Raw genomic sequence first — 18,343 nt, 5'->3', positions numbered from 1 at the left:
TAGTCCATTTAGTTGTCCTGCTTTTGTCAACATCGTGAGAAGACGCTTTTTAATGGCACTTTTGCGGCCTTCTTTGGCTTTATTTATAAATATTGAGTCCTTTTTATATCTATTTCATCGTCATTGACATCTTTCTCCGTCTCTTTTCTGGATCATTTTGATGGGTTGACTTGTGTTAACAATGGGGTTATGTTGATGATCATCGTGACAATCATTATTTTACAATGTTGATTCCTTTGCTGGTTGGATTATTGCCTTAATATTTGTGTTTATTTTTTAACCATCATTATTAATTTAGCATCATTTTCATGGTTCCTTGTAGATGATGAGTTTACTCTTTTCTTTTCTTCCTATTCCTCCATGTATATTGGTGAAATAGAGACATATTTTAAGTTGACATCACCATTAACTAATGATTATGATGATCATGATGTTCAATTTGACAACAGTTTACATTGTAAATGAGGAAGTAAAAGGTTAAGTGTTGTTTAGTTGCACCGTGTTTAACCATTAGGATAAGGTTAATTTAGACAAGACCATTAAAAATTTAAAGAAATCATCCAAATATGCTGTTTCTCACAATCTCAAGGGAAACTTATTTAATTTCATTCAGAATAACTATTCCGGTTGGAATCATCAGGAATTTCAGATTATTTGTTGCTACAAAAGAAACACAATAATCCTACAATTACATTTGGAAACAGAGAAAAGCTTAATTGTTATTGAAACAAGATATTTTTAGGGATGAGTTTAGAGTTTAGTTTATGTTTGTTTTATTTCTTGCTGTTTTCACAAGATTTCAATTACGATTAGCTTTAATTAGCTCTAGTAATAGCCGCTTGACCATTAGCTGACAAGCTTCCTTGTACTCTCATCATATAATCAACGAAATGACGATGATAATACGCTGTGCAATAATCGTTATGGCCCATATGTTTGATGTTGTGTGATTTGAAGGACTTTGTTTTAGGCTGAATTGAAGATTGTGATCCGTCCAATGTTGACCCATTTGTTACCAAACAAACACTTATATTTAAATAACGAGCTATTTTCATGAGTAAAGTATCGTATTTTCACTTTCAGGTAAAAGCAGTAATCGTGTTATCAAATGTTAGAGGCGATTCAGACACCAATCCATTAGCGTCACAGACTCAGCGCCCTATCTCTACAGACTGGTTTGCTGTTGATCTTTCAATCCAGAAAACATTGCATGAGATAAAAGGATTGGACGATAATATGGTCTCTTAAACATGCTTTCACTGGCATCCTTGAAATCTGACATGAAAGATATGAAAATTGCTTTACATGCATAAGAAAAAGATGGACAAGAAATCAAGTTGTACCTTTGAATAGCTAGTCAATTATTTTCAATTTCACTTGTCAAACCATTACATTTGATTACACATTGGAATGACAACTGATGACAGTCTAAGATAACCATTATCAGCAGCTAGAAGTTTTGGAAAAAGTTCACCAACTTCTGAGTTTATGTGTTTCCTAAACACGGAACATAAAAAGATGAAGACTTCGATCAACTCTATCAACAAACAACCAAGCTTATACAATAGCATGATTTGCTATTTTACCATTTTATTGATTCCAATGTTGTTGGTGTGTAAATGTTTTCCCTTTATCATTGTAAATTGCCTCAGCTAGTAATCCTTTGTTGCCCTGTTGAGGTAACTTTCATGTTCCAATTCAATTTGAGTATAAATCTCAATCATTTTCAATTCAGGAAGCCTCTTGCTTGTTGCTCATCATCGCAAAAGTCCATTAAAGCTGATATAAACATAGCAAGATGTAAAAGTAACGGTTAAGCTTTGTAAGCATCAGCTATTCCTAATACTTACGAGGATCCTCCAAATTGAATGCTTCAAAATATATCCAAGCTTTTTTATCAACGCTTCCATATCCATATGTATATCTCACGATGACTTAAAGACTTAAATATTTAACAGGCACTTTGATTAAATCATTTAATTTTTCTCTAAATGAACAAAAGAAAGTTTATATCAATCTCTATCATGTAAATCATTGAAATAAAAATGAAAAACTCACCCAAATTCCCAACGTCATTCCGTTCCATCTTTGTTGAATTAAGCCAAAGAGTAAGAGCTTCTTTGCTCTTTGATTAAGCCTCGCTCAGATGATCAAAGAGTGCATTCATTGGTTGTCTAACTTCACCAATCACAAGTCACACTGCAACAGCTGGATTATTTGAAAAAATGAAAATCGCTCAACAAATATAAATAATTTGGTAAACTATTGACTCTATTAATTGTTTTTAATCTTAATTTCAATCATTTATTTAATCGTGTGGTAAAAGTGATTTACTTCTAATGACCTGTAACCAAAAATTGGAATCAACTTGATCTTGACTTTTCTTTTAATGCTTGGCTTGGTCAAAGGCAACCTAACAAGATAACAAAACCTGACCAACAACCAAAATAGACACTAATCACTATAGTAAATTAACTATTCGTGATTATAGTAATCCTCTACCTTTGACCAGAAGTTTGGAAATAACATGCAAAAAGGAAACGTTCATTAAAACCATAAACAGTTAGCAATTAAAGAGGTAAGTTAATCCACTTTTAATTGAACCTGTTTCAACTATTGTTTCAATTGTGTTTATGTGTGTGTGTGTAATACATTGACTTAAAAATATTACTTCTATAAGAAAGTAGACACAAAAAGTTGCATGCTCATTTAATCCGCAAGACTTGACCTCATCAACCTGAAAGTTCAACACAAAATCTAATCATCTTTTTCTGCTTCCACCCTGTCTACAGGTATTTGTTTTTTTCTTCAGCTTCTTACCGGTGACAGAAGAGGACATAAAAAGGCCTGGAAAAACGTCAGAGTTATCATGAAGGAGAAGGTGATAGAAGCATAATGAGTAATGCTTTTCTCGTGAGAAAAATTTATTCTAATGATGATGGTGTAAAGAATGAATAAAGCGTCAAAGCATCACCCATAGCTTTCTTCAGATGAATATATTATTACCCCTGATTTGGTTAATGAATCAACTCAACAATCTACAATATTCATAGTTCCAGTAAAAGCTGCCAAATGTCAAATGCGTATTCATAACACTTGAAATGTTCAATCATTTTGAAATGGGTTCATTGAAATGAAATTTTACAATTTCATATTGCCATTTGAACAGTTGAACTATTCAACGGAAAAATCTCAACGAGATTGAATAATATTAATATACAGTAGAGTAAGTTAGTAAGTGAGTATTTCATTGATGTATTACATGATAACAGCAATAATGGAAATTAATGATTTCTTTTTTTTATACTTAAATTGAATTGACCAGTTGATGAATTGATGACCGTAAAGCGTTTCCCCAAATTAATTGGTTTGCCGTGTTACAATTAATCTTGAAATGTCACGAGGCCAAAGATTATTTTGCCATTTCTGAACTGAGCTTTCCTGAACTCCTCCTCATCAACACTATCATCAATCTGATTCTTCATTGTAAGTCACCTAATTCCCTTTCGAATTGGATTAATCATGTTTTATTGTTTCCTTTCTTTAGACTTTCATTTTTCCTTTTCTCTTCATTTACTGGTGTTGGGTTAACCAGTATGGTCAATCTGGTGGTACCATTTCTGGTTATCTGTATTCATGGCTTCATCTCATCTTCTGTTGCTGGTTAGATAGCAAATCATTGTAGACACGAAATGTTGAAATTTACCATCAGATTACCTGTTGATTCTGGCAACAGTATCTTGTAACATTTCATGATGAGATTTTAAATTGTTACAGTTATACCTGTTGCTGTATATTGATGTTGTTATTAACAGTGTTAATCTTTGATCGGATACAAAAGAAACACTTTTCATTATTACAATTAATAAGCTATTAATATACACACATCATAAACATACAACACACATACACGTACAATTTAAAATTTTCAGATCATCAAATCATAATTTTTACTCTTTTTTTTGTTATCTGTAAACAAAGTCTATTGAACTGATTGTTGTTCATAACAATAGCATACAAGCTATTCCAATTGATTATGAACCTATTAATGAATCAGCTTTAAAAAAGTATGAACTAAATTTTGATTAAGAGTAGGAGGATGAAAGGATGATGATGATGAAAACAGATTAACCATACAATTCATTGTAATTTTGGTTGGTAAGACATGAATAGAGATGGTCAAGATAGATTTAGTCAACTCTCATCTTTATACTGGTTGTGATTAAATTTAACAATAAGGTAAAATTGAGATTATTAGATATAATTGTCAGTGTTTATAATCTCAATTAAGTTACCATGAGTACAAAAATAGCCTTATTGGGTTCAATAGATATCAACTGAAGAAAGGTGAAAGAGTTTCTCAACATCCAAAACTTTGTAACCTGGTTTCTGATTTGATTAGTTTTTGGTGCTTTATTTGATCAGACAAATTGATTCTGTGTTGATTAACATGAAAGCGATCAAAATTAATGTTTATCCAATGTTTAAAATGGTGGCGAAAGCTTACAATTAGTTGTAAATTGTTATGACTGGCTTCAATCTTCAATACCTATGTGAATCTGTGAAGATGTGATTGATGCCATTCAATCTGAAATACTGTTATTCTTGGATTGTTAGTGTAAACGGTCAAATTGTTCAGAGTTAATATTAAACCTAATGATTAGTTTTGATCTACTTTATGTCACTTTGTAACCAAACCCATCAATTAAAATTAAAATTGATTACAGTCTTTAGCCATTCGTAAGTTTTCCATCTTTAGCATGTTAAAATCATTTCTCAACCTTTCCTATTTTTTTCTTGATTAATACAGTAACCATTCAATTGTTATCATCATCTTCATCTTCATTTTACCTCCCTTTTGGCTTTTAGTTTTGTACTCACCATATCAACAATCATAAATACATTCACTCACATTATAAACATGCAAACAACTCAACATGCAAGTTCAATTCAATTTTTTTTCCAGCGAATCAGTCGTTCAATTGTAACCATAATACAACAGGTAATAATGTGAAACACTCTTGTTGCCAAAATAATAACATCTTGATTAACATATATAAGAATTTTATATAAATGCTTCAAATCATGATGAGAATGAGAATTATTTTTGTTACCATTAACCATGTTATTTACATAATTTGTTTTTACCCCATTTTATGGATCGAAATAATATCGTTCTTTCTATTCTCATTTATGTCGAGACTTGTAGCTGATTCCTAATGAGGCTTCATTAAATCACTAATTTAATTGGAATTAGATGTTAACTTTTTTTCATCCTGATGAACCAATTGTTGAGTTGAGAGACAGCAAATGTTGAAGATGAAATAGTCTGGTCAAAGATTGATGGAGTAATTACTGCTGGTTAACGTACAACAAGTTTGAATGTGAAACCACCAAATTTGATAATTGTTCAACATTTAATAATTTGCTTGTTTCCAAATGCTTGGTCAAGTATAACTTTGAATGCAGGTAACTTTGAATGGTAAACAACGAGAAAAATGGAGAATGGCAAATTGTTCAGATTTACAGTTGGCTCATTAAAGTGAAGATGGTGAAGATGGTGATGATGGTAATGATAATGTTGATTGTAGAGAAAATAATGGATCGGAACTGTCAATTTTGACTGACATTGAATGAAAAACAAGCAAATTAAATTGAACAGTTTCATTTAAATCAAATTTTTCCACAGAAATCAGGGTGAGGTTCATTTGTTAATACTTCTTCTCCCCTTCATCTTTTCATCAACAGTCTGGTTTTCCCTCCCTCTTAACCAAGAAATCTTGATGATGATGATGATAATAGCTGATGATCAAGAAAAGGAACCCCAAGGGACTAAGTTAATTGTACTCCAATCTAAAATAATAAAGAGAAAAAAGTGAAAAAAAATAAGAGTTAACATTAAGTCTCCTTTCAATCGATAATGGAATTGAAGATGAAAGATGAAATATTAAAGACAATGGGAAAATATATATATTTTTTTCATTTTGATGCTTTAGTTTTTTTTTCAAAATTCACTGAAATTCAGACGAAAGGGAATTTTTCACGCACTAAGAACCAGTGAGAAAGAACTAAAAGCAACCAGGCAAATAGAAAGACAGAGAAGAGGGTGGAAGAACGTGTATAAAGAATAAGAGAAAAAGGGAAAGAGATGATTAATTTTATTCACCTTCATCACCAAGCCATGGAATATGAGGAAAGGGCTTCATGATGATGATGATAAAGATGATAGTGAAAGAGAGGAAGAAGAGATGGGTCGGTCTTGAGGCGGAGATAAACAGCCAGAATCTGGTTTCTGACGGAGAGTCTATCTTTCTCTCTTTATCTCTCTTTCCCTTCTACTCTCTCTTTTGATTTTTTTACATCGCAGACGATATTTTACTTTTCACCCTTGTATATTCAACAACTTACCTTTTTTCATGACATCCTCCAGGAATCGAGGGAATCCAATAATCAACTAGATAATTGGACAAATTTTGTAAAAACTCATTTTCCTCTGGACCCAACTGTAAAAAGTAAACTGTTATTCATCGACCTTTGACTGTATCGGAGTGATACTTTTATATCTTGATATTTGATCTGCTACTAAACGGATATTAATCCATCTGGTTAAACCATTCCTTCATCGATCAACTTTCACCATTTCTATTAACTTTTATTTAATTTAATCAGCCAAAGTTGACTTGTTTAATTGTTCAATTGGAATTATCTAATCATCTAAAGTCTTATCGTCATACACTTTTGTTGTTCCGTCTAGGAAGTTTCAATTTTATCTTGTTAAGGAGACTTTTTTGATTGTTTTTTTGTGAGTGTTCATCTCTTTTATTCTAGGGTCATCTGCATCATGGCCCTTACTCCAAGAATTAAATCAGCTATCTTCTTCACCTCTGGATTTATTTTATTTACTGTTTCAGCTATAGTTTATACCATTTATAATCACAAAACTCATTATCAGGTAAGCTTGCATTTCGCAAAGTTTATTAATATTATCCAGTAAATCTAATGAAATGTGATCACTAAGATATTACTAATCATGACTTTAAGATACGACTCATCAACTAATCAGAAAGACATACCACACTCTTCAAGCCCAAATAATAGTATAATTCTCATGACAACGCAGTTGCTTGAATCGAGTTTGTCAGAATAAACTCAGCCCGAAGAATAGTCTACTAAGAGTTCAGTTAAATACGAAACTTGAGCTCTAATTCATCATTGCAAAATCTCAAGATATATGTGACTCACAATTCAAAACAAGAGACGATTCACTTCGAAAGCCAACTCGAAATTTGATAATTTCTACTTGATCCTTTACAATCGACTCAAATTTAACACGAACTTTGTACTTCTAGTTTAATTAATTTTTGTATCTTCTATTTTTTCTCGTCAGTATGGTGTTCTTATTGATTCAGGTAATCCAAATATAACAATCAGTTTATATCGCTGGCCTGTTGATCGTTACAACAAAACTGGCCTCGCTGAATTAGCAGAAACATGCATTTCAAATGATTTAACCGAGTATTTGGCTAACTCTAGTGATTTATCACCAGTATTTCAACCCTGTCTCTCACGTGTGATTGGGTCATTGGATAATGATGAACCAACATCAACATCTTCTGCTAGTCAATTATTTTTCACCGTTTCAGGACCATTATTCTTACTCAACATGACATCACACCAAGAAGTGTCGTCTTTGGTTGATTCAGTCTCAGCCTATTTATCCAACAATACCAAATTGAATGTTCAACCAGTTACCTTCATTGGCGATGAAAACGGTGCAATTTATCCATGGATTGCAGTCAACTCTCTTGAAGCTCGAACCCATTCAGAGTCAATCGGATCACCTAAACATTCTGGAGTAATTGAAATATCATACACCGAGTCATCTATATCGCTTGAAGTAAAAAATAAATCGCTAATTCCTTCAGAACAAGTTAATTCTTTGGTTGATATCAGCTTGTTTGGTAAAAACCATTCACTGTATGGCAAGAAATATTCCTGCTTTGGTAGTGATAAAGGTCGTCTTCGATATATTACCGAGTTGATTGTGGATTCTCGTGAATCAACACTCGGTGATCCATGTCTTCCAATCGGTGTTAATCAAACAATCAACACACAGGATTTAATACAAATGCGAGATCCATGTTTGCACACTTCTAAATCAATGGAGTTGAACAAGGAATACACTTTGATGGGTAAAGGTGATGGACAAACCTGCTCAAAAATGATCTCAGATTTGCTTGATAAATCAAAATGTGAAGATAATCCTGCCACTTGCTACAAATCACCTTCCATTGCTCCAGATGATGTTGTATACACTGCAGTAGCTGACTTGCTTTACCCCGTAACTGTCCTCAAATTACCAGCCAACCATTCAATTGACGAGAACGATTACTTCAATCAATCCATCTCTTTGTGCGGAATGTCTCGAGATGATTTACTAATTACATCAGGCGGTAAACTTGCTCCAACCTCTCTGTGTTTCCAATTGCTCTACAATTATCACATAATCCAGGATGTTTTTGGTTTAAAGGGTAATTGGTCCAAAATTGTGTTTGATCCCAGTTTGAGAGGAGACAGTACAATCAATTGGTCAACCGGATTTATGATTAACGCAACCTCATCAATACCCAATTTAACGGCCCCTAAACACTGGATAAGTACAATCTGTTGTATTGTATTAATAACAATCGCCGCAGCTTACTTGGTTTGTGGCTTCTACTTCCTAATTGCTTCATTGAGAGCTCAAAGAGTACCTAACAAGGAAATTTATCAACCAATTCAACAGCAACCTCAACCATAATTATAATTAACTATTAAGAATTTTTTCTCAGTGTTTTTGTGCATTTATTTTCCACAGAGCGTTTCTTTACCAATTGTGTATCAAAACAAAAAGAGTACGATGTCTAATGTCAATATATTAAGCAAGAGAACAAGAAAAGTGACAATACAAAGTTATCATAACTATCAAATTTAATTACAATCTGTTCATCAATCTTTTTTTTCAATTCCGTCTCATCTTCACAATGTAATAACAAAAAAAAGATCAATTTTTGCTTTAATAATTTCTATCTCCATATTTTTGGTAATTAAAAGAGATTCATATTTTCAAATGTATTACTACAATCAATACAATTCAGATTCATGTGTATTCAACACCTAAAAATGGATCCATTCAATGTAATTCAATATTAGACATAGCCATGGCTAATGAATGATTAAATCCAGATTAGGTCATTGGGAATTGTTGTATTGTATAACCAATACATAACATCCATATTATACTCTGTATAACAAGGGCACTTTTTTAATTGATCAACAGATTTTATTCTAGTGATTGTTATAAAAATGAATAAAATACCAACACCCAATAACAATTGAACATTCAATCAAACTCAGCATCTTTCCTATTCACATGCTCTTTTTTACCTTGTTTACCTGTCATTTATGCTGACCCAAGTTTACAAAGAGGTTTGAAAAAGCTTGTTAGATTCATGTTCCTATTCAATTCAATTCATTGTTTGTTTCCCCTTGCCATGAATTAACAATTTGATCAAACTGTGAGAAGAAACACACTTTTTTACCTTCTCTCTATCAATTGGATGAGTAATTGTTAACAAACAATCAGTAATCATCAAATGTTTGCCTATCAGGATTAAACAGACACACACAAAATAAATCATTGGGAACAGGTTGAACCCAAAATGCTATTAATTTAACTGTAATCACTCGTAAACATTTGGTTTTTGCTATTTTAATGCTTCATTTCCAGACTAAATTAACAACCAAATTTTTGAAAATTTGTAGTCATCAAATCACTTATTATTTAGCATTCATTTGGTTATTTGTATTGTTTGGGGGAGTTTATATGCCAATCAATACATGAATGAAGGTTTGTTCAATTGTTAAAACAAGTTGAATAGTTGTTTATTCACATATAAAGCGAAATAATAAAATCAATAGAAAACATTATTTGTTGACAATTAACTCATTGTTTAACTTTAGCTATTAAATCAAGCCAGCAATAAAAAAGTAAACCATAAAACAAAACAAACGGTTCAACAGTTGTTAAAATTATGGAACGCAAAGGGTCCGCAAGAAATAGTGGGAATGAACATGAAATTAATTTTGAGAAATTGAAATCCATTTTTTGAAATTTTCAACGTTTTCGACTCAACACCATTCATCAGATTAAGTCCAAAAAACTATTAATAGCTACTTCAATAGTTATTAGTTAGCAACTTTAATACTTTCTTATGGTAAAGTTTTCCTAAATTTTTACTGACCGATTTTGCTGTTCTGGAAAGAATTTTTACCTCTTGATATGAACAAGGATCGAAACACTTAATTTCATCATTTTGCAGCTTCCGTCTCTGACATCGAAGGGTTATCCGCATAAAAATCTTGCACCGCAATTGAAACTTCTGGAGTCATTATTTTCCCCGGTCGATCTGTGGATAAAATTGTTTCACTCTTTTTTCATGTTTATACCTTTTAATGAGGTTAAATGCTGAACTTGGAGTTCCTTCTGTCTTGAAGTGTTGCCAGGTCACTTTAGAGCCAAATACACCAGAATGACAATAAAATGAAAACACTATTTTTACGAGAGCACCGCGTTCGACCTTATCAAGTATGTTTGATTCACGAAAATAAGTCTACTTTTGGTATCAAATTAATCAAAAGTGTAATCTTTTATTTTATAACTTATTTTTAAATATCCTTGTTTAGTCCTTATTTTTACCTTTTATACCGAAATTAATTCCCACTTTTAGGTAAACTTTAAAAATCAAAATTAAAAAGCGCTCAATTTGAAGCTCGCAATAGACATAAATGGTGAAGTCTAAATTAACCCAATTTAATTTCAATTGAACTGACCGTTAAACGAATGATTCAACAGCCAATCTAATTTAATTTCTGAAACAAGGAAAAATGGTCAAGTTTATTGGATATTTGAGTTGTGATTAGAATGATGATGAATGGAAACAAATTAGCCAATGATTAAAACGATAATTTACCTTTTAATCATGTTTACATGTAAGTTGTTGAGCTCTAACTTTATAATAAATATTTATTTGTTAATAAATCATTTTTGTGGAACTAATTTTTTAGATAATTGTTTAAATGAACAACAACCAAAAACGGGATGGAAGGAGAATCCAATTAAATTAACAATTACGCCTGAAACAATATAACATTAACAGAGAAGAATCATCATTACAATTGAATTGTGTTCACCATAATTTGTTTTACTTTGAGTAGTACCAAAAAAAAAGGTGAAAACAATAGCAAGAAAATGATTACCTGATTATCCGAAAATAATTTGCTCGCATGATTTTTCTTGCTGTTTACCTGAGCAAACCTTTATGCTCATTGATACACTATCTGTCATGGTTAATTGTTTCAACCAACTAATAATAAGCTTTCATTTTCAATCAACCACCCAGACCTGATAATCTTTATTAAATTGTCCTTGTTTATAAACAATAAACTCCTTTAGTGATTTTAATTTCATCTTAACCTTGGTAAGACAACCTTAAATGTATTTCATATCGACTTGAGCAACAGATCCATAGAAACCTATTGTTGGTGTAAAAAACTGCAATCTAATTAGTATTTTAAAATGATTGCTGACTGATTGAGATTTTTCACCAATAATTTATGTTGATTGAATGCAGGAAAACAGCTTATTACCAATGAAATTATGGATCTGCGGTTGAAAGCCTTCTTTTACTTTCTTGGATTGTCCCAGCCTTTTGAATAATATTTGAACATAAGACCGATTGTTTGCTCTCCATTAGAAACCTTTTGTATTGTGAATAAATAGTGGATAAATTGCTCTGTAATCATGATGTCAACGTATCTTTATGATAATTGTAACATTAAATGGTAATTTAGGGAAAAAACATTTGCATGGTTCCATTCCAATGAATCCTGGCGAGTCTTTTGTAATGTTAGTCATTTTCATCAATATTTTACTGATGACATTTTTTTGTCTTTACTTTCTTTCATTGTCTCCCTTTTGAATTTTTTTTGTCATCCTTTTCCCTCCTCCTTTACCTCAACCAGAATATTGTGTGAGGCGATCAAATACTAGTGTTGGTGAAAGTAAAAGCTAAAAAATAGATGCAATTAAACTTCACTTTTGAGTAAACAGATTGATTGTCTTTGAAATTGTATATAAACAATCATTTTATGGATCATCACTAACATATTTTCAAATCTATCTGAGGACTTGGATTTATAATAGATGAACAAAGTCTGCTATTCATGAAGGAAGAAATGAAGTCACACTAAATTGTTAACAATGAACTCTAAGTGCTTTTAAATTTCAGAGATGGATCGCTTAGATACAGATGTGAAAGACTCTGAATTTGCAAATACAAATAACAAGGCGGCTGAGACTCGAGCTCGAGTCATCATTAGTTCAATTGTATGAGCCCATTCAACGTTTCCCCAAATACTTGTTTGATATTCAAGTTCTAGTCTTGATAAGCTTACAGCTTCACTAACGGGTACATGTTTATCGATGAGAGCCAGAGCAAGTATTACTGATTTCAGGGATTCGGCTATTGATTGGATACCAAAAAGTGACCAAAGATCATAAGAATGCAAATGCCGTTGAATAGTTGTCTCGGTATGCTTTGGGATTGGAGGTAAGAAAACATCTTCAGTGAGAGGAACTTGACAATCGTATCGATTTTTAAGCCAATGTATTATTGGATCCCAACGTTGGCTTTGTAGTTTATATAAATCAATTGGTTCACGGAATCGAAAGCAAATTGTATCAGTAGTCAAAAATTCCAAGATGGATCTTGTAAGCGATTCTTTGGTGTGATGCTCAGGATTATCAATGGCACAGTTGGTTAAATTTGTTAAATGCATTTCATATGATTTAATAGTATCTTTCTGGTACTTCCATTCATTGGCTAACATCAAGGCTAAATAATGTGATTTAACCTGAACTACGTTGTTAAATGGGGTCTTTATACGTTTACCATCTAAACAGATCTCGTATAACCCGTCATTATTTATAACTGAAACATCTTTGTAGAATCGTTTACGGTTGGCTGGAATAAAATAGAAAAAACAATTTTTTAAGAATCATTTTACAACATTCAAATATCAACTTTTCTTTTCAGTTAATTGAACTTACTTGAATAGAAAGCTTTGTGGATTTCAAAGAATCTTTTCTTTTGTAAAACTAGGATAAATCTTGATTGAGACTGAAGAAAACCCATGATTGCCGTTTGAGTCTTGGATAGATGATGAATCGGCTGCCCACAATATTAACCTATGATACAAAAATGGTAGAAACAGTGAAAATTCATGAATTGGTTACAGTTTTTACTGGGTTAATTTTTTTAGTTTAAACTTGATACCAAAAGCAATGCATGAAATTTTTAGACAGTTTTTTCACCCAAAACTTGGCCACTAAGTAATGAGTATAGAGTAAAAATGAACAATGCATAGGAAATCCGTTGGCACTTGACACCTTTTAAACTATAAGAGAAATAATCAAGCCTTTTGTCAGTCAGGGTCATTTTTTGTACATCAGCAAAATGGTCGGCAAGCAGTATTTTCTCCGGAATAAAATAAGTATGCTACCAAGTTGATCAGTGAATATTAATAATTGTTGTTGTCCTCCTAACCATAACATCCGTTACAGTACTTACAAAACAAAACAATGTAATGATGATAGTGTACCCAGCCAAAGGTTTTTTAGGTGAAGAGATATTATTAGAAGATAATAGAATATGAATCTAAACATGAAAATATGAGAGGAAGTAGACTCTTTTCAAGTCTCTGAACACTTTTACAAATCATAATAAGGATGCTCCTGAATATGATAACATTTTTCTTTCTTACCTGAATACTATTGAAAAATGGACGGAGCAAATGTTTTAAATGGCACCAGAAACACCATCACAAGTAAACTCTTTTTCTTGTCAATTTTGAGAGCTCAGTTAGTTAAATTACAATACAAGTCTTAAAATTATCACCAATTTAAATACAAAACATTCACAAATTTAAACACATGTTAAAGAGGGCGCTAAGATCGAATGCAAATCGAGACTGGTTAACAGGGTTAAGTATGAATGATACTTTTTTTAATCAATCTGGCAATCGACAAATAAAATTGATAAAATGTACATTTAAAGTGAATATAAGATGCAGTTTCAGTAATTTGCTATAAATTATAATATCACGGATGATTTGATCACTATTTGATACAAAAACTAATCAACATCCAACAATTGCTTTACGGAGATCTACTCTCAAAATATAACGTAAGGTCCAGGCTTAATCAAGTTGAAAAAATTACTTGATGCTTGATACAATCACTGTTACAATTATCGTTTCACTCTGAATGAGTTTTGGTGAATAAAATTTTAGTATGGCTTCCTCGAGCAATTAATTTACCATCGTTTTTATTGAATAAGTCAACACTCAGGTAAGCCATTGTCCGTCCTCTATTCAGTGTATTACACTCGATAAGCAATGTTTGACCCACAGACACTGGACGAATATAAGTAACGTTTAACTGGACAGATGCAGATGCAGATTCTGTAAAATTGTTGAGATCAGGTGATGACTCGACATCTGTTGAAGCTAAAGCCAAAGTTGATAGGACATCAATTAATGTAGCTATTAATCCACCATGAATATTTTGACTTCGATTAGAATGTTCCTGGCCAACAATCATTTCAGCCGTCAATTTGCCTTGTCCAGCATTAGTAATAACAACCTAAAATAAAAAATTAACTCAGTGACAATTTGTTTGTATAGTATGAACAATTTGGTAACCTACCTTTTCTAAAATTTTATCAAAGTTGTCTCGTTCAATTCTTTTTTTCATCAAAGTACGGATAACTGATAAAACTGGCGTTGACATAATTGTATTATACTTTTAGATTAAACTGTTAACGAAAATTATGATCACAAAATATAAACTTTGTTTAAATTTAAAGGAATTTTCTCATTGAGTTAATAAACAGAACAGTAAAATTGGTTTTTAAATCATGTGTTCAACTGGAAATTAGACGTGGCGGTAAATTGAAACTAAATCTTGTTTTAATCTTATTGAGTCCAACTAACTTAATAATTGTAAAAATAAGGCAATATTTGATAAATTATTGATCCACGCATTATTCTGATTTAATATCTAGCTTTAATATTATGATGTATATAAACCAAGAAATACAATTAATTGTTTCACGATTTGAATAAGTAAACCTTATAAATGAGCTATAGAAAACTATCAACAAAATGAGGCAATAAATAGATTTGCATTTGGTTTACGATTGAATGATTAAACCTTTTAATAAAAGGCTATAATTCTCATATCAATGGATGGCTCTATATTCTGGAATCAACAGAGCCTTCGACGGAAAACAATTTGCTAGGTGGATTGAATATTGGATTTTTGATGTTAGTAACGATAAAATGACACTTATAAAGTGATCAAACAGTGATGATTCCACATTTTATTTCATTTATCATCGACATCTCGACGAGCCAAGAAATCATCTAGAGCGGCACGATTTAACCTTTTCGTTATAACTTCTTTTTCTTCTCGTTCTAATTTTTCTCTTTCTATCATGTAATCTCTGAATTTCATCACGGTTGCTTCATAGATAATAGGTTCGTTGTAGAGGGCAAACATTGCAACTGGAAAAAATATGTAAAGAAACACACGTCCAGCTTCTATCTTCCAACCGGCCATCCTTATTTTACTGGAGCAAGATTCAGAAAAACAAAAGATAAAATCTCTGAATATTGAACAAATCAAAGAAAGATACAGTTAGCAAATAAATTGCCACATATTATAAGTCAATATATATAAGGAATAATTTAATACTTACATTAAGTCCAAGACAATTAAAAAAAGTAAATTGCAGAGAAAAACTGAATGTAAAATCTAGAAAAAAAAGTAAACAAAAATCCGCGTGATTGGTAAGTTACTAAAACATACAAGTGATGGCGTTGTCAGCTGAATGTGAAGCGTTATTTTTCTCTAGATTTGATCTGTCATTTAGTTGAATTTGTTAATTATTATTATTGGTTTAAATTATATTAATTAAGGTAAGATTATTAAAATTTTCATTCTTTAATATTAATCTCTATTTCTTTAATTTTCCGAAATTACATTGCAATCAGTATATTGGTTTAATCGAGGTGACATCTAAATAAAACTGGGTGTACCTAGATGACATTGAGATACTGGTTCAATGTTAGTGATTACTGTTTTTACTAGCTAAATAACGTCTATTTATTCTTATTTATTTATCTCTTGTGTCCTCCTCTATAGTTTTAACCTTTAATTTATTTAGTGTTGGTCGGGTCCTTCTCCCTGTGTAAATTTGAATTAATATGGCAAGTCAATCTGAAGGTATACGAAAGCTTCTTGATGCCGAGAAAAAGGCTGCTGAAAAGGTAATCATATTTATTTTGTTAACAATATCAATAACCAATGAATTGTAAATTATTTGGCAATTCTTTTACATTTAACATTTACTGAAAATAATTTTGCTCTATCTAAAAAGCTTGGTATATATTAATTACTGAAAGTTACAATTGCCCTTTATACATTTACTAATCGTTGTACAATGTCTAACTGTTTTTATCACTTTACCAGGTTGCTGAGGCCAGAAGGAAAAAGGCAAGAAGATTGAAGCAAGCTAAAGAGGAGGCTATCATTGAGATCGAAAAATTCCGCAAAGAAAGGGAAGAAAACTTCTTAGCTTATGAGAAGAAACATATGGGCTCAAAGGACGACGAGCAAATTAAAATTGAACAAGAAACCCGGACCAGATTGGATGCTATGCACAAAAAAGTGGCTGCAACCAAAGATAAGGTTATTGAGGAGCTTCTTCAGATGGTTATTTGTAATGTCCAGCCATCGTTACACCGTAATTTAAGATTATAATCGAATCATATCTTGGTTTTTGAATTTCAACTCTCCTTTCTCCTCACTTTAACCTATCTTTTTACCATCTTTTGCTCTGTGTCCATGTTTACTTGTATACTCTTGTCTCGCGACAATGCGTCGCCAGGATTGAATTGGATTAGGTCTTGGTCAGACTCTATCGATAGTAAAAGACCTGGACCTTACTTTTCTCTATTTTCTTCCTTCTTTTTGTCATTCCATGCCTTTTCTCTTTCTTCTCTTTCTTCTGTTTACCTATTTTTCTCTTTTTTATTTAATCGTGATTGTTCATTGCCAATTTAAAAAAAATGAAATGTTTATTGAAGAGTGATTTTAGTCAAGATGAAATAAAATTCAATGTTAACCATTGATAAATGAAATTCATAATTAATTTAAACAAAGCAACAAACATAACCTTAAAATGGGTAAAATAAGTGACTGAAAGAAACAAGACAACTGACTTAAATTAACTGCAACCTGACTCACTGCTTCTGCTGAACCTAAGTATACAGACTCATAATTTAGTAATGATCTTTTAATTTTCTAACCAAAAACCGACTAATCTCAGCTTGTTATGACCGAGTTATCCTTTGACCGTTGCAATATTTACATTGTATATTGTCGAGTCGGGGTCAAGCATAACTATACACCTGAATGCACGGAAACTCTACCAAAGAACATAACATTCATTTTCTAACCTTTCTAATGGCAACAAAAAAGATAGACAATTAATTTTAAATTTAACAGACGAGTGACTCTTTAGTTAAAAAACAATCTCCAAATTTCATTTGGAAACCTGGAAACCAAAGAGGTAATCGCGATTGATTAGCTTTAAAAACAGGTCATTACCTTTCGTAAAGTTGAACCTTAAAATCTTGCTGTTCATAAACTGAATCCTAGACCAGTTATGGACTATGATTAAGTGGTCAGGATCCAACTAGACCTTATCAGCTAAAAGGTTTGTTTTCTTGTTTCGCCCTTCTCTCCTTTCATTAGCATCCTAATCGTCTCCTTAACTTCAAAGATTGGCTCTACATCAATCACTGTCAAAACCTTTTAAAAGGTACCATTGGCACCAATTAAAAGTTATCCAATCAAGTGATCAACAGCAAGAAATCAAAATATATATTTATAAAAAAAAATGAAGAACTGAAAGTATCTATTTTAGCAATTGAAGAAGCCAAAATGTGGGTCAATTTAAGTTGTGATTTAATATCAGGATTAGTGCGAAAAGTAAAAACTTGCGTTAATTGTAGTCTTCCAAATTGTTGGCCTTTGCCAAGATGATAGTGAATGTAAGATTAGATTTGCAAAAGTCACTCGCCCGAGTCAAATAATACAATAGTTTTTTGAGCACCTTTTACCTCTAATAATGATGATACTTGATTTCATAGTTGAACATTTAAACCGGATTGTTCT

The 18,343-nt window shown here is 31.8% G+C and overlaps 4 protein-coding genes and 4 long non-coding RNA genes across 10 annotated transcripts; 4 read left to right on the top strand and 4 right to left on the bottom strand.

Annotated features, from left to right (window-relative positions):
• Positions 1-584: 584 nt before the first annotated feature.
• Positions 585-2,187, bottom strand: LOC107360265 (uncharacterized). The gene is made up of 5 exons (XR_001568267.3): positions 2,059-2,187; positions 1,851-1,987; positions 1,587-1,779; positions 1,344-1,497; positions 585-1,275 (listed from the first exon to the last, which is right to left on the bottom strand). It is a non-coding gene; the product is annotated as an uncharacterized LOC107360265 (long non-coding RNA).
• Positions 1,921-4,070, top strand: LOC107360653 (uncharacterized). Its single transcript, XR_001568344.3, has 4 exons — positions 1,921-2,578; positions 2,793-3,238; positions 3,326-3,486; positions 3,548-4,070. It is a non-coding gene; the product is annotated as an uncharacterized LOC107360653 (long non-coding RNA).
• Positions 4,071-4,609: 539 nt separating this feature from the next.
• LOC149094186 (uncharacterized) lies at positions 4,610-4,941 on the top strand. Its single transcript, XR_016199115.1, has 2 exons — positions 4,610-4,740; positions 4,811-4,941. It is a non-coding gene; the product is annotated as an uncharacterized LOC149094186 (long non-coding RNA).
• Positions 4,942-5,047: 106 nt separating this feature from the next.
• LOC107360654 (uncharacterized) lies at positions 5,048-6,551 on the bottom strand. The gene is made up of 2 exons (XR_003081978.2): positions 6,409-6,551; positions 5,048-5,853 (listed from the first exon to the last, which is right to left on the bottom strand). It is a non-coding gene; the product is annotated as an uncharacterized LOC107360654 (long non-coding RNA).
• Positions 6,376-9,110, top strand: LOC107360652 (ectonucleoside triphosphate diphosphohydrolase 3). The gene is made up of 2 exons (XM_015927356.3): positions 6,376-6,952; positions 7,388-9,110. The coding sequence occupies exons 1-2, from the start codon at positions 6,842-6,844 to the stop codon at positions 8,798-8,800; spliced, it is 1,524 nt and encodes a 507-aa protein (XP_015782842.1). The 5' UTR covers positions 6,376-6,841; the 3' UTR covers positions 8,801-9,110.
• Positions 9,111-11,837: 2,727 nt separating this feature from the next.
• Positions 11,838-14,026, bottom strand: l(2)k14505 (ATP synthase mitochondrial F1 complex assembly factor 2 homolog l(2)k14505). 3 transcript variants are annotated; one of them, XM_089268210.1, is made up of 4 exons: positions 13,864-14,026; positions 13,671-13,757; positions 13,151-13,288; positions 11,838-13,064 (listed from the first exon to the last, which is right to left on the bottom strand). In XM_089268210.1, exons 3-4 carry the CDS (start codon positions 13,233-13,235, stop codon positions 12,319-12,321), a joined length of 831 nt encoding a protein of 276 aa, XP_089124336.1. In that variant the 5' UTR covers positions 13,236-13,288; positions 13,671-13,757; positions 13,864-14,026; the 3' UTR covers positions 11,838-12,318. The 3 variants fall into 3 exon arrangements, with proteins under 3 accessions (XP_089124336.1, XP_089124335.1, XP_015782993.1); XM_089268209.1 differs by lacking the exon at positions 13,671-13,757 and adding an exon at positions 13,490-13,665; XM_015927507.2 differs by lacking the exon at positions 13,671-13,757.
• A 57-nt stretch (positions 14,027-14,083) lies between these two features.
• On the bottom strand, positions 14,084-15,919 carry LOC107360788 (acyl-coenzyme A thioesterase 13). Its single transcript, XM_015927508.2, has 3 exons — positions 15,861-15,919; positions 14,807-15,731; positions 14,084-14,743 (listed from the first exon to the last, which is right to left on the bottom strand). The coding sequence occupies exons 2-3, from the start codon at positions 14,888-14,890 to the stop codon at positions 14,357-14,359; spliced, it is 471 nt and encodes a 156-aa protein (XP_015782994.1). The 5' UTR covers positions 14,891-15,731; positions 15,861-15,919; the 3' UTR covers positions 14,084-14,356.
• Positions 15,920-16,013: 94 nt separating this feature from the next.
• Vha13 (V-type proton ATPase subunit Vha13) lies at positions 16,014-17,304 on the top strand. The gene is made up of 3 exons (XM_015927477.3): positions 16,014-16,080; positions 16,307-16,431; positions 16,634-17,304. The coding sequence occupies exons 2-3, from the start codon at positions 16,369-16,371 to the stop codon at positions 16,922-16,924; spliced, it is 354 nt and encodes a 117-aa protein (XP_015782963.1). The 5' UTR covers positions 16,014-16,080; positions 16,307-16,368; the 3' UTR covers positions 16,925-17,304.
• The last annotated feature ends 1,039 nt before the right edge of the window (positions 17,305-18,343 follow it).

This window comes from Tetranychus urticae, chromosome 2, assembly GCF_039701765.1.
Source record: "Tetranychus urticae isolate SD_2017Ah chromosome 2, NJAU_TeUrti_SD_1.0, whole genome shotgun sequence".
Classification (NCBI taxonomy): domain Eukaryota; kingdom Metazoa; phylum Arthropoda; class Arachnida; order Trombidiformes; family Tetranychidae; genus Tetranychus; species Tetranychus urticae.
Note: the sequence above shows the minus strand (reverse complement) of the source record. Positions and strands in the feature narration are given on the sequence as shown.